The sequence below is a fragment of the Sceloporus occidentalis genome, unplaced genomic scaffold (assembly GCF_023333645.1).
Source record: "Sceloporus occidentalis isolate IW3139 unplaced genomic scaffold, rSceOcc1.0.p SCAF_3, whole genome shotgun sequence".
Taxonomy (NCBI): domain Eukaryota; kingdom Metazoa; phylum Chordata; class Lepidosauria; order Squamata; family Phrynosomatidae; genus Sceloporus; species Sceloporus occidentalis.
In genome coordinates, this window is record NW_028316983.1 from 129,216,032 (window position 1) to 129,231,103 (window position 15,072).

The following is a 15,072-nucleotide window of genomic DNA, read 5'->3' on the forward strand; positions in this document are numbered from 1 at the left end:
GCAATATAAATTCAATAACAATGATAAAAATGATATAAAAGAAGAAAAGGCTCCAACAGACTTAAATAAACTGGAGAAACAAACAGAAAATACGGTGGAATGAAAAGATCTTAACAGCCTGGGTATATCCAAACTATAGCAATCCAAACTATAGCATTAGAGCGCTCTGTCAGAGAATTCCAAGTACTTCAGAGAACTACAAATTCCAGGATTACAAAGAATGGAGAAAAGCAGTTAAAATGGCATTAAAGTGCTATAACTGTGAAATATAGATACTTGTATGAGGAGTATGGAATGTCTAAATATAAATACGGAAAGAGCCAATCAGGCCACTCAAAGGAGGACATTCCATATCTTCACTGGCAACAGGACACAGAGCAATGCTCTCATTACAAATCCTTTACTTCAAAGTTGTTGATTGCTAAGTTCTGCTGATTTGTCCTAGAAGTACTAAACTGGCTTTTCTTAAAGTGCAGACAAAGCCAGACTCTATCAATTGCGCAAACTGTGATAATTGGGCACTACTGAAATTCACAGGGCTAGAGCCAAACCATCTGTGCAATTTTTGTGCCCAGTAAGGTGGAGTGAGATGAAAAACAGTTAGAAGATAAAAAACATTAAAGGCACGAACAGAAATGTACATGCTCACCTGACTGACAGCTGCATCCTCCTTAAAGTTATTTGACTCATCTGTCGTTAACAAAGGATCTGGTTTACTGGGAGCCTGTTGTGGTGTCAGTGTATTTGTGCAGCTTCCAATTGGAAAAAGAATCTGGCTTCTGCGAGAACCCGAAGTCAAAGAAACCTCATGGCAATAAGACTGAAGAAATGCCCGGACACCATCAATCCCTACAAACTGTGAAACTGGAACACCGCTGAAATTCATACTTCCAGTGTCACACAGCTGAGAATTTCTCCATCTGTACAACTTGATGGCCAATAACACAAGAAGGAAGGTCAAGAACAAGCAGGAGACAAAAGCCACTGCAACTACCAAGTAGAAAGTTAGGTCTGACGGGTGGTCTATAGGAGCTGAGATGCTGCTGAGATCTGACAGCATTTCAGGAATACTGTCGGCCAGCACCACAGTGACTGTGACAGAGGCAGAGAGAAGGGGCTGCCCATTGTCCTTCACTAAGACCACTAGGCTTTGCTTGAGGGCATCTTTTTCTAGGAAGAACCGGGCTGATCTGATCTCTCCAGTGTGGAGTCCCAGAGTGAAGAGCCCTGGTTCTGTAGCCTTGGTCAGTTGGTAGGAGAGCCAGGCATTCTGGCCAGAATCCGCATCAACTGCCACCACCTTAGTGACCAGGTATCCTGGTTCAGAAGAGCGAGGGGCCAGCTCTATCCCAGTGGAGCCATCGGTGGGAGGGGAAGGGTAGAGGATTTCTGGAGCATTGTCATTCTGATCCAGGATGAAGAGGGTCACTGAGACGTTAGAGCTGAGTGGTGGGGAGCCCCCATCCTGGGCCTTCACCCAGAACTGAATCTCCCGGATCTCTTCATAATCAAAGGAGCTCAAAGCATAGACAACCCCAGTCTCAGAATTAATGGACAGATAAGAGGAAAGTGAGGAATCATAAACTTTTTCTTCAGTAATGGAGTATGTAAGCCTGGCATTCTCTTCCCAGTCTGGATCATTTGCTCTTACAGAAAAGATGGAGGCTCCTCGCTGGTTATTCTCCATTAAAAATGCTGTGTAGGCGGATTCTACAAACTGAGGTGGGTTGTCGTTAATATCTAAAATGTGAAGTGGTATTATAGCAGTTGTAGAAAGAGGAGGTGTTCCATGGTCAGTTACTGTTATAGTGATATTGTAGATTGCAACCAATTCTCTGTCAAGAGCACTGATGGCTACCAAGTTATAGAAGTTATCTATGGGTTTTTTCAGCTGAAAAGGGAGATTTCTGGGAACCGAACATGTGACCTCACCATTGATTCCTGAATCTTGATCTTCCACATTTATAATAGCAATAACTGTTCCTATTGATGTGTTCTCATGGATAGTGTTGGTCACAAAAGTTGTTGTTAGTTCTGGAGCATTGTCATTCAAATCTATGACTATAATTTCAACCTTTGCCCTATCAAACAGCCCTGCATAGTCTTCAGCTTGCACCTCAAATTCATAAAAGGATGTTGTCTCAAAGTCCAAATTTCCAATGAGTATTATTATGCCAGTTGTTGAATTTAAAAGAAACATCTGTGAGACCTTCTTGGCAGTTTTTGTGAAGGAGTATTTCACCTCCCCATTGTTTCCTTCATCAAGATCTGTTGCTCTGATTGTACAAATTATAGACCCCTTTGGAATATTTTCCTCAAGGCTGCTTTTATAGACTGTTTGGCTGAAAACTGGTGCATTGTCATTTGCATCTAAAACTACAATTTTAATTTGAGCAGTGCCAGACCTGACAGGATCACCTCCATCAAAAGCTGTGAGGATCAGATCATAAACTGATTGCTCCTCTCGGTCCAGATTTTTTTCCATTACCAGCTCAGCATTCATCGCACCATTTTCACTTATTCGCACATCCAGAGAAAAATGACTGCTGAGGGTGAGTTGGTAGCTCTGTATAGAATTTGTGCCCAAATCTGGATCATGAGCTTCAGGTAAAGGAAACCGAGACCCCTGAATGGCTATTTCATTAATTTTCACTTCCTGCTCACCTGGAGGAAAGTGAGGAGCATTATCATTGATATCAGCAACTTCCACTTCAATTCCATACAGTTTCCTTTTACTTTCAACAATAACTTGAAAATTCAAGATGCACTTCTCCGCCCTTCCACAAATTTCCTCTCTATCTATCCTCTTAGAGGTTTGTAAATGGCCATTGTTGTAGTTCAAAGCAAAATACTGAATCATACCTGTCCTGGTAAGAATCCGGAGTTCACGATCTGAAAGACGATTTCCATCAATTCCTAGATCCTTTGCAATGTTCCCCACAAAAGAGCCTTTCTGCATCTCTTCAGAAATTGAATAATGAATCTGTGCAGAAACTGTTTCCCAAACAAGCATATTTAAGAAGCATTGCAGGAAGATTCTCCCTTTGCAGCTCCACAGATCTTGCATTTCTCCTATCCCCTTGCAACTGGTTCTGGCTCAAAAGCTTGGGTGTTTCAATTTGAAAATATATTTTTATAGTTTCCTCTGTTAAGACCCCCTGCTATATCCCCACAGTTTTGATAACTGCAGTAGTTTCAGTGGATGTGTTAGATAAATGCAGGATGGGTTGGTGGTCAACAGCGACACCCAGAGGTTCAATTAAAAAGTGCAGATGCTCTTAACAGTACTTTAATATTTGCCATTTTCACATTATTTTAATTGTTTTAAAAAGACTTGGTACTCAGAAATGAAATATTCTAGTTTCAAGCAGTTGATGAGCTCGAGGATTCACAGCCTGTATAAAATGATCAATCAGAGCAATATGGGGAGTGCATCCCATTTGCTTCATCTGGGATCTTGTGCTCTAATTGTTTGATTCAATAGTTTTTCTTCAATCTCTCTCTCCCTCTTTTTACACATACACACAGGAATCTGGTGTGATAATTATCTGTAGTTGTTTTGCTTCTTGCTTATTAACACATAAATCAATGTAAAGTGGGAACAGGGTTTAACAACGACAACCGAAATAATTCCTTATCCCTTTTCAGGGCAGCAAGTTGCTCACCTGGATCTGGAGCTTATATCTTTAAATGTTCTGATAATTCAAGTCTATCCATTATTTAGAAGCACACCCAAATAGTTTGGTAGGACTTATTGACATGCAACTACGCACAGAAATACAGGTTCCGGCACAGAACAATCCTGGATTTGTGAAGCTGAAGGCTTTCACAGCCAGCATCCATAGTTTTTTGTGGGTTTTTCGGGTTAGGTGGTCATGTTTTAGAAGAGTTTATTCGTGATGTTTCACCGGCATCTGTGGCTGGCATCTTCAGAGAAATCTTGTGTTTGCCTTTCCACTCCTAAACAATCCTAGAGTGTCTACTTGAACACTCTAGTACCACTCTAGTACCCACTCTAGTACCAGTGGGTCAGAAGAGAAAAGGAAGGTGGTTGAAAGGACTGGTAGACCACAGTTTCATCCTCCCTCGGCGCCTCAAAGTGTTTAAAAGGTATAGCCACCCTGCTGTGAAATATTTTAAGGTATTGTCTATTTAGGCTAGTTCATATTTTATTTCTTTTAAAAAATGAAACACATAAGGAAATAGATAAATGACATTAGTACCATTCATTGTTAGCTACACTGAGAATATCGAGAGACACAACCCAAGACTCAGTCTAGGCATTCTTCTCTTCCACTCCAGGGGTGCAATCTGATATTCCAAATATGCAGATTGGGAGACTTCTAGATTTTTGTTTCTTTTTTATTTGAAACAATGATCTACCACCAAGGGATCTGTTTTTAGTAGTCAAAATTCAAATGCTGTGTACCATATTTGCACATTTAACTTTCTTTTACACCAAGACAATTTTGGTTTCCTCTTCCAGTTCTTGAAGAAACAGTACATGTTGACTTTTGCTTCACTCCTTCCTAGCATCCTGAAATTGGGCTTGAAATTGTGTCAGTTGTGTCAGTTTCACAGTTCCTTTGATCAGTCAACACTTGTTTACTAGAATGAATCTTTAACAGCAGGGATGGGGAACCCTCGCTCTTCACATTTCGCTACAACTCCCATTCATTATACTCGTTGGATATGATGGGATTTGGAGTCCATTAAGTTCTGGAGACCCACAGCTTTTCTGCCTTTGTTCCACATAATATAAGGGGGAAAGTTACTTCCCTGTCCTACCAGGTATGGCATGTATGAGTTTAAACTATGAATAAGAAACGTGTTCTTTGTTTATTTCATTTACTACAAGGTCATGTTCTGTGTGTTTTTCTTAATAAAATTTCCCTTTCGATTAAGTATTCCAAATCTGAGAAGATCTTGAGCCCAACATTTCCTCCATACCAAACAGTCATATGACTATTATAATGTGGTCTGTATGACCTTACCCCTTGCATTTTTATATATTTCGATAGGTTTTATTGCTTTATTCTATCTGCATTTTTGAACTTGTTTTTCATTGTATGATTTAAAATTGTCAGATTTATTTAATTTTTTTAGTTCCAAGCCATGTAGTTTACAGAAATAAGTACCTAAATAATTAGGGGATGATTAAGGTGTGCAGAGATGTTAAGGTCTGGCATCCAATTTTCTCTCCTCAAAATATTTAAGTCTATTGTCATTTTTATCCACTAAGTGGATAGCAACTATTAATTCATTGGAATATTTTAGGATAGTTTTAGTCCTCACGATAAAGCTGGGGCAAATGAAAACCGTTGATTACAAAAAAAATAAAAATGAAATGGGCATCATGCAAATTTAAAAATAATTGATATAATTTAAATGGTAATACAGTGCACCCTTGCTTTACACGGGGGATCCGTTCTGGACTCCCCCTTGTAAAGCAAATTCCGCATATGCTCAAGCCTCATTTAAATGAATGGAGCTCGTGCATGTGGCGGGGCGGTGGGGCAGCAGTGCATGCGCGCACCATGGGCACATTCCCCATTAATCCCTATGGGACATGATGCCCCTTCCTCCCCACGCGGCTTTTAGCGTATGCTGAAAGCTGTGTGAAGTGCGCCTGCGTATGACACGGGCGCACTGTACCTTATTTGTTGTTGTGTACCTTCAAGTGATTTCTGACTTATAGGGACCCTAAAGAGAATCTATCACAAGGTTTTCTTGACAGAATCTGTTCATAGAGGGTTGCCCTTGCTTTCCTCTAAAGCTGAGAGTGCCCAAGGTCATCCAGTAGGTTTCCATGTCTGAAGGAGATCTGAACCCTGCTCTCCCAGTATCTAAGTGCAACACACAAACCACTACATCAAGCTGGCTCTCTTTAATAATACAATATATCTCACCATAATTAAGGCCCTGTGCGCCTGCTCAATCCTCATTTTTAGACGCAAATATGTGATGAACAATTTCAAGGCTCCTGTTCTACCTTTTTCTTTTTGGTTTTTAATTATAAAATTGCCATGAACTGGACAGCCTTTCATACAGAAGATGCCTGCACACCCAAAATGCTTGATCTTCCAGTAGCATCCCTAGTACGTTTATGTGGTCATATTGCATTAACCTGGGCAGGGTGAGTGGTCCCTCACCCAATGCAGACATACCATTCTCTGTGATTTTGTGTGATGTAGAAAGTAATTGTCTACATCTAGCAAGTGCAGCACAACTTTCACCAGTGAATGAGGTGTTAGAGGGAACTTTTTCCCTTTCTTACAAGAACTTCTTTAAAGGCACAATTTCTATATGATATACATATATACAATTTCTTCAGGATATAGTGTTTATTTTTCTTCTAGGGCTGAGAATGTGAGACTCACCCAATGTTTCCTTGACTGAGCAGGGAATCGAACCCTGGTACTCAGAGTCTGAACCACACCACCACACTTACTTTCAAACCACACCACTACACTGGCTCTCAGTTTGAGACTTACTACATTCATATTTTCTACAGAAGTAGTTTTTTTTTTCTTATGTTACTGGAATTTCAAGATACAAAATATGCTATCTTGTATTTTATCAAATGTTTTATCAAATCTAATCCTTTACAGTCATAATTGACTTACCTTCTTGTATTTTTTGATTTTATTTGTGTTCTTAACAATACTCTTGACAAGATTAGTTCTTCTGTGAAGGAGAGTCTAGCCTCTTTTCCAAAATAGAACTGATGTCCACTGGAAAGTTTTACCTAGAAAGAGCCAATTTTCACAAGTTTCCCCTTTCTCCTATGTTACTCAGCACCATGCCCTGTGCTGTTCTAGATGGTCCCTCTATTCTTGTTCATTGCCATAAAGTCAGCTTTCACTTATGATAACCCTACGAACGTGAGATCTCCAAGATACCCAGTTATTAACAACTCTGTTAAGATCTTGCAAACTCAGGGTCATGGCCTCCTTGACTGCATTTAGCCACAGGTAATGCAGTCTCCTTCTTTTCCTACTTCCTTCAGCTTCGGCAAGCATGTTTTCTAATGAGTGATGCTGTCTCATGATATGGCCTAAATATGATAAGCTCAATTTGGTTTCTAGAAAGTCTTCATGGTTGATGCACTCTAGTATCCATTTATTTGTCTTTTTCGTGGTCCATGGTATCCACAGAGCTCTCCTTCAGCACCATATTTCAAATGAGTTAGTTTTCTTCCTTTTAGCTTTCTTCACAATCCAGGTTCTGCAACCATATACTAGAAATCAGAAATGCTATCACATGGATGATCCTAATGTTGGTATTCAGTGATTAATCTTTATACTTGATGTTCTCATCTCGTTCCTTCATAGATATCTTTCCAAGTCCTAGTCCCCCCCCCCCCCCCCCCTGATTTCTTGATTATGGTGTCCAATTTGATTTATGACTGTGCCATAGTGTAGAAAATCTATGTAAGCTATGTGAACTATCTATGGTCATTTTTGTCCTTTCCAATTTATTTGTGTATTGATGTTTAACACTAACTATCTAAAATAAAATCAAACTCAAACTGATGTAGACTCAGAAAATACAAAAAAGAAAGCAACAGAGAGAAGAAAAAGAAAGAGAAGAAACGAAAAGAAAAACCTTATAACTAAGTTAATAGGGCTTTGACACCACTCTCTAATCTTAACTGCAATGAGAGGGAAAATAAAAAAGATAGAGGGAAACGTTATTCTACCATTACAGATCCAACTTAATAATTAGTCATTATTCAAATTACTAATAACCACAACCACAGATTATTAACCACAGATTGTTAGATGTCTTGTTGCTCAAAAGCAATAAGATTGAAGTAATATTGGAAATTGTTTATGGTTCCTATTATTTAAAAAAGAAATAATAAATCTTCAGTAGGTTTTTCCTTAACAATCCATTCTTCTATTGTTGGTGCTTTGGTTTATCAGATCTTATGGAGGAGGTCTTTTGATCCACACTTTTTGTTCTCTTCTTGTTGTTCTTTGCATTGGTTATTATACTAGCCCTCTTTGTCACTGTGCACAAGTCTCTGAACAATTGCATTCAGGATTCTGAGCCTACTTCTGTCTCCTTTTATTTTTGCTTCATGGCTGCCCTCCAATATTTGAAGTGTAAATATTTTTTAAGTAAGACTTTTCTTTCTTTTTAGCTGACAACAAGCTTTTTTTGCATTGTAAAGTTGAAGGCTTTGACGGCTGCCATCCATAGTTTTTTGTGTTTGGTGGGGGGGGGGGGGCTATGATGATCTTTTTACATTTCTTGACAATCTCCTTAGTTTCAATCAAAGTTCTTCTGGCTCTTGGTCAGTTAGGCTTAATTCTGCAAATCTATTATTTACCTCAACTTTCAATTCTACTGGGATGATATTGAGGTTACATCTTGGTGTGAAATGTTGGTGATATCCATGTAAACACTCTTCTCTTTGGTTGCTAGGAGAAAGTGTTTGTGACTGACAAACTATTAGCCTCAAAAATCCAATGTTCCTTTCCTGCTTCATTTCTTGATCTTAAGTCAATTTCTCCAATAATGTTTGTTCTGCTCTGTTTCCTACTCTTGCGTTCCAGCCATCTATGACTATCAACATGCCTTGTTTGGTATGTAATCAATTTCCTCTTGAACTCAGAATCGAATCTTTCAGTTTCTTCCTTTTCTGCCTCTCTTTTTGGAGCATAAACTTGGATTATGGTTATATTGGTGCGTTTTTCCTGAGGTCTTACTGATATTATTTGCATTTTTTCCTGGGTGCTTTTGCTACATATCTCCTCACTATTAATGCCACCCCATTTCTTCTCTGTTTTTCATTTCCTGAGTAAAACACTGTGTAATTATCTGACTGAAAATGTTCCATTCCTGTCCACTTTAGTTCAATCACTCCAGGAATTGCAATGTTTATACATCCCATTTCTTGTTTTATATTATAGCTTCCTGTATTCATGCTTTTCATATTTCATGTTCCTATAATATGTGTTATGCAGCTTCAGACTTTCTGTTCGCCTCTGAGCATGTCAACAACTGAACATCCATTTGGCCTGAGGGCAGTTGCATCATTCGCCACAGTGCTATTCATACTTGTCCTCTGCTGTTCTTTACTACCTCACAGAGTTCTTTCAGATCTGGGAGACTCATCTTCTGGCACACTCTCTTGTTTCATTGTGGTTTATCTCATCATAATTTTCATGATACAATACACTGAAAAGAGTTTTATTGTGTCTCCATCTGCACAGTAGTAACAAGTGGTAGCTATGGGGCCACTGCCATTGTCTCTGAGAGAGCATCCAGACATTTAGTCTGCCTCCTCAGTCTGATGTGGGACACCCCACCAGCAGCAGTGCTACCAGCAGCATACCCTCTTGCCTCATAGGAGCACACAATCCCAACAGATAGTGCCAGGGTGGATTGACTAGTATTACTGGCCTGAGTCCTGCTAGGAAGTTACAGATGTGTAATCTAGAATTTACACATTTGTAAATGTTCAGTATTCACAATCCCAATGTATTCTCTAGATTAAGGGACATGTAGAAACCATGAAAGTCCCCCAATCTCCATTTACCAGGAAGCTGCTACTGCAATAATCTGCAGTCCATTCCCCTGTCACTTGGGAAGCAGCTCAAGTAAACAATTTCCAGTATGACAGGGACCCTGCTTGTGCCTGTCGCAATGGAGATTGCTCATGGTAGGGGATGGAAATGTAAATCAGTCTTAGAGTACATACTATGCTTATTTAAATCAGTGGGATGTACAGCTGAGTAGCTGGGCTTTTTAAAGAACAGTGTAGGGGGGGAAAGCTGTGATTTAGCCAACTTTTCACTCCAAGTTCCAACCTTACCAAATCCCTCAGAGTCTGAAGAAGTATGTGGGTAAAAATCAGAATGAAACAGGGGGAGAGGAGAGAAAGAAACCAAGACTAAAATTAATAGTGTGGGAGAGAGAGGAAAGCTTCCCACTTAATTATCCTTGTGTCCAGGAGTATGCAAGCATTGACATTGACACTAGAGGATAACAAAGAGGTTCTGTGGTATTACTTCTGAGCAGACACAGGGAAGACATATGTTTAGTTAAATGAATATTTTGGCTTCAAATTAATAGCTCCATCATCACAAACCCATCACTGAATCTGAAGGTGTGTGGAAAGCAGAACAGGAAAAAAGAGACAGGGAAAAGCCAAGAAAGGAGGAAATGAGGAGGTACTGAGAAAGACTTCACTTTATTATCCAAGTATCTAGCACAGTGTAAGCAACAATAAAAATAATAAAGAGTTACAAAGGTGGATCATTGCAACTCATTTCAGTTAATAATAGCTAATACTGAACATTTTACAATATTCTGGTTTTTAATGGATGTTAAAGAAACAAAGACGATCTCAAGAGAATCACAATGCATACACAGAAGACAATAGATGGGACTGCGAATATCTCCATCTCTGGCCTAAAAAAAACTGATATTCTGGAAATGTCATAACTGAGAGTTAATCAAACAAATCAGTCCTGATCCTTTTTTAGCATTCTTTCCCACTCTTCTTCAATTAATTCCCAATACCATCAATTTAAATTCTGAGCACTGAACTATTGTTTTTCTGGTTTCCATCACAAAGCTGTGTGAACTACTTCCTCCAATTCCAGTTCTTCTTCTTGCCAGGCTTTTCTGTCTTACTGAATATGTCAGAGGAAGAGCTATCATTTATTGAATTCTATGCTGAATTCTAACATCTGAAGACTGATTAATTTATTAAAGCATAGGAAAAACTATAGGATTAACTAGGATGCTTAATGAGTTACAGTGCATACGTACAAAAATCAAACCAGTAATAACTTAATGGATTAAGCAACCAGTTATTTCCAAGATTGAAGAATTAGTGGGTATTTATTTAATTCTGTATGTAAAGACTGGTCAAATATTCTCACAGGTTGGCTAAGATACCCAGTCACCCGTTTTAGCTTTAACTAAGATTAAATTTAAGAAATAAATAGAAGGCAGCCATTATTTTCAATAAAATGTTTCTGCTGGTGCCTCCACTCATTCATCCCCATTGGCTTCTTATATCTATAATTGAGATAAAAAGATTATTCACAATTAAGGAGCAATAAAGCACCACCAGAATTGCCAACACCTAACAATAGCTAGTGAGACTCTGCTTGCTGCTTCATTCCTTGCATTCATTAACTGAGAAAATCCCTGAGATGTGGGATACTGCAGTAATTGTTCCTATACATAAAAAAGTCCCCAAAACCAAACAAGACAATGATTATGATTGGCCTATTAGTCTACTCTGTATAATCAGGAAACTATTGTATACTAAGTTAATAGACTGGACGGATAGGGAGCATATTTTGCCAGGAAAACAAACAGGATTCAAACAGGATCAACTATAGATCAATGTTTGGTTTTGAACAGTCTTTTTGATAAATGTGCCAACCCCCCCCCCCCCCAAATATATCCAAAGGCACTCTATATCCAGCCTTTATAGCAGCATTTTATTTACTCTCTTGTACAAGATTTTGGGGGAAAACTGACCTCAACATCTATAGATAATAGACTTCTTTTCTTTATTCAAAGTTTATATAACAGCAAATGACTAAAATGTGATGGACTGTCACTGGTTATCTTATAGATGTATCATCTCCAATCAAGGAGCAAACAAGGATGCATTCTGGCTCCTGTTTTATTCACTTTGTATATCAATGATATAGCCAACTTTTTGTCATCTCCAGCTTTCCATGATCCAAAGTTAGCAATTAATTAACAAGATCATTGTACGCAGATGATGCAGTAATTGTATCACAGATGAAAGTAGGATGGACCAGATTACTCAGAGCTTTTTCTGAATGCTGTTAAAAAAGAATACCTTCATGAGAACTATAATAAAACTAAAGCAATGACTCTCTCCAAGTGTTACAAACCACCCCACCCCCAGAATGGTACCCGGATGGGCATATTGTAGAACATGTTACAGTATTCAAATATCTGGAAATACTATTTCAGTCTACTGGAATATGAGCAGCTCAACCAAATTATGTGATAGAAAACGCTATGAAAAGTATTATAATCATAGTGGGGCAAAGGAGATGGTACGCCAGGAGCCAGATTTTTTCTGCTTCTTTTCCCAGCAGCTTTGGGCCGTCTTTGGCAGCCTTGGAGCAGTTTCCAGCCACTTTGTGTATGTATGTCAAATGAAGATCATGCCCCTAAAGTGCCACTTCTTTTGGCCTGTGCATTTCAGGCCTAAGTGATTCTTTTAAGCAAAAGGGCCCAATTTCATTCCTGCAGCACTTGACCTCTTTAGAACTAAACCCGTAGCTCAAGTGGTTTGGGGGATACAAATTTGGACTGATGCTAATTTAAAATCATTACAGTTTTTTCATTATTTAGCTGTACTTTGAATGCTTCTCTGAGACCTGAAGCTGGTGTTACCTCTGTTCATACGCAGGCTTGTCTAAGGACATTGATTTATTGGTTGTGGCTGCACTTAGTTCCAATGGGTTTGCTCCCTTTTGTTCAAACAAATTCACATGCCAATAGCTGCCTGAAAGCTGTTAATCTAAGATTAAACATGATTATTTCTTCACTTCAGTCTCTAATACAATTAGATATGACCAAGGAAATATTGAAATGAGACTGGTGGCCAAAGCTCAGGTTTTAATGGTTCCACACCTCTTCATATGATTTAACATGGCCAAATTATATGAAAGCCTTCTCCTACACTTGGTTTAGATTACCTTCCTTCACCAATTCTGGAAGGTTGATACAGAAGAATCCAATTTCAGAACTGGGTTTGTGTATGTGGAGATGGAAACACTGAAATTGTTGCTCATGTCTTATTGTTTTGTACTTTCCATAGGAGATTAGTGCACAGCTAAAAAAGTGACTTACTGCTGCCGAATTCAATCCTTTTTTAAACTTGGACGCTCACACTTTTGCAAATTGGCTGGCTGAGCCTGGATTCTAGACGGACATTATCGGGGCTGCACCCAGCCGGCAGCATCAGCAGCAAAATGCATGTGATGATATTAGGATACATTCTGAATTAGAATTGAATTCGGCAGCGGTAAATTGCTTTCCCCCCCCAGCTGTGAGCTAATCTCCACAGAGAGCCACAAGAAGAGTTAATTGCCCCTTTATTAGTATCTTATCCAATTACTATGTAAATTTCTTCCTCAAGCTTCATGATCCTATGAACACACTCTAAAGAGAAATTTTTTTTAGCAATTGTTAGATATTTTAGAAGTAAGTTTGTTTTAGTATTAGTATGCTTTTATGTTAGATTATTCTTCCTGGTACATATTGCATTTTAGTTGCTATAATTGCAATGGCCTTTGGCTCAACATTAATAAAATCTGACTTGACTTCTCACTCACCCACCAGTAGGCTGCCATCAAAGCAACCCCCTACCAACCAGAAGAAAGAGGAAGAGGATACTGGTGGCAACAACAACTACAGGAGCAACAGAACCTGTGATGATGAGAGCTGATGTGACAACTGCTAAAAGACCTGTGCCAAAAAGTACAAAGCTTTCCGAGTGGTTTTCTCTGGGTCTTGACAGCCATGATCTGGGGGAGGGGGAAGGGGGGTAGAAGTGCAGGAAAACTGAATTATCACTCTTCCAGAACCTGGCTCTCAAGACCTTGAGCCAGGCTGGGACTCAGAAAGCTTCTGGCTTACAGGGTCAGTGATTGTGTGGGTGTTTTAATAGTTCAAGCCCTCACCCTGCCCCCTCAAGCTTTACTGATCCCATTGCTATCACTGCCATCTGCCCTCTCCTTTACTGATGTGAGAGAATTGCCTGGGTGGCAATTCTGTGGGTATAAGGTTAACATTGTGCATTTTACAACTGGCCCACAAAGGTGTTGATCAAAACTTTAATTCTGTGGATTTGTTTGCTTTTCTTTAGCCTAGCCCTGCTGGTTCTGCTTGGAGTTCTCATCAGGGAACCAGGGAGTCCTGGTGGTGTAGTGGTTAAATACCTGTACTGCAGCCACTCACTCACAAACCACAAGGTTATGAGTTCAATACTAGCCAGGGCTCCAGGTCGACGTACCTTCCGTAGGTCGCTAAAATGAGTACCCAGCTTGTTGGGGGCAATTACCTTACACTTTGTAAACTGGTTAGTACATCGGTAAGCAGTACAGAAATGTATTTGCTATTGCTTTGAGTTCTTGTTTTTAGGTGTATTTGCTGCCCCACTAATGGCATTTTGTGAGTCTGGGTGTGCTTCGGCTTCTCTGTAGCCCTTTTTTCTCATCATGTGTGAGGGTGGATATTTGGGAATGTCTTATGTTCCCTCTTTCACTCACACTTCAATGAAAGATGATATCTTCAGGCTTCTCATTTTTCATTCTTTTTTTGACCTGCGTTTCATTGAAAAGGGTGAAGGGTGCTTCCCTTCAGCTTTCTAAGAAGCTACATTTTATGTGTAAATTCTCCACTTAGGATAAATTCTTAGAAGCACATTTTTTAGACCAATTCTTATTGCCCCCTCCCCTCAAAATTTAGGTTCATTCATTTATGTATTAACATTAGTTCAAGGTTCTTCTGTAGTCTGACATATACGTCCCTTTTTGCTCTCTTTCTTACCAGCTCAAGTCATTATTAAGCAGAAGCCCTTACTGCAGTTTCTCACCTGTGAACAGATATTCCCTCTTATATCTGGTATTTAATTTGGGCTAAATTTGGGCTTTAATGAATTCATTTTGATGTCACTATTTGTATTATATTTTGGGGCTTTCTCAACATTGAATGGTATCACTTGTGTTTGCAGAACAAAGATACAGAGAGAAGGAATTGTTTGTGAAAACTTTACAGTCAACACTATGACTAACTGAGGACTCTGTGACCAAAGGGCAGGAGCAGGAGCACTCAGTCACATTAGCATTTACAGCTCTAAAAGGGACATAAACTAACTCCCAATTGACAAAGAAATAGTACTTTAAAAGATTAAATCAGCTACCAATTGGAAATTGGGAATAGCATGTGAGGTCTCCAGCATCTCATGAACACTAGACATCACAGTGGTTTGAACTAGGAAAAGATGCAGAAGTTTCAACACTGCCTCCATCTCCAGAAAACTATCACCGATCA

At 39.2% G+C, this 15,072-nt stretch overlaps 1 protein-coding gene across 2 annotated transcripts in view; it reads right to left on the reverse strand.

Moving 5' to 3' along the window:
* LOC149316757 (protocadherin gamma-A6-like) overlaps positions 1-15,072 on the reverse strand; it is a 379,402-nt gene that overhangs the window by 347,389 nt on the left and 16,941 nt on the right. The window contains exon 1 of one of the 2 annotated variants that reach the window (XM_089516206.1): positions 650-3,171. The exons of the other annotated variant lie outside the window; for it this stretch is intronic. Within the exon in view, the coding sequence (XP_089372332.1) occupies positions 650-3,067 (2,418 nt within the window). The 5' untranslated portion in view covers positions 3,068-3,171. Of the gene's footprint in view, positions 1-649; positions 3,172-15,072 lie in introns of those variants that run through there. 2 annotated transcript variants of the gene reach the window in all.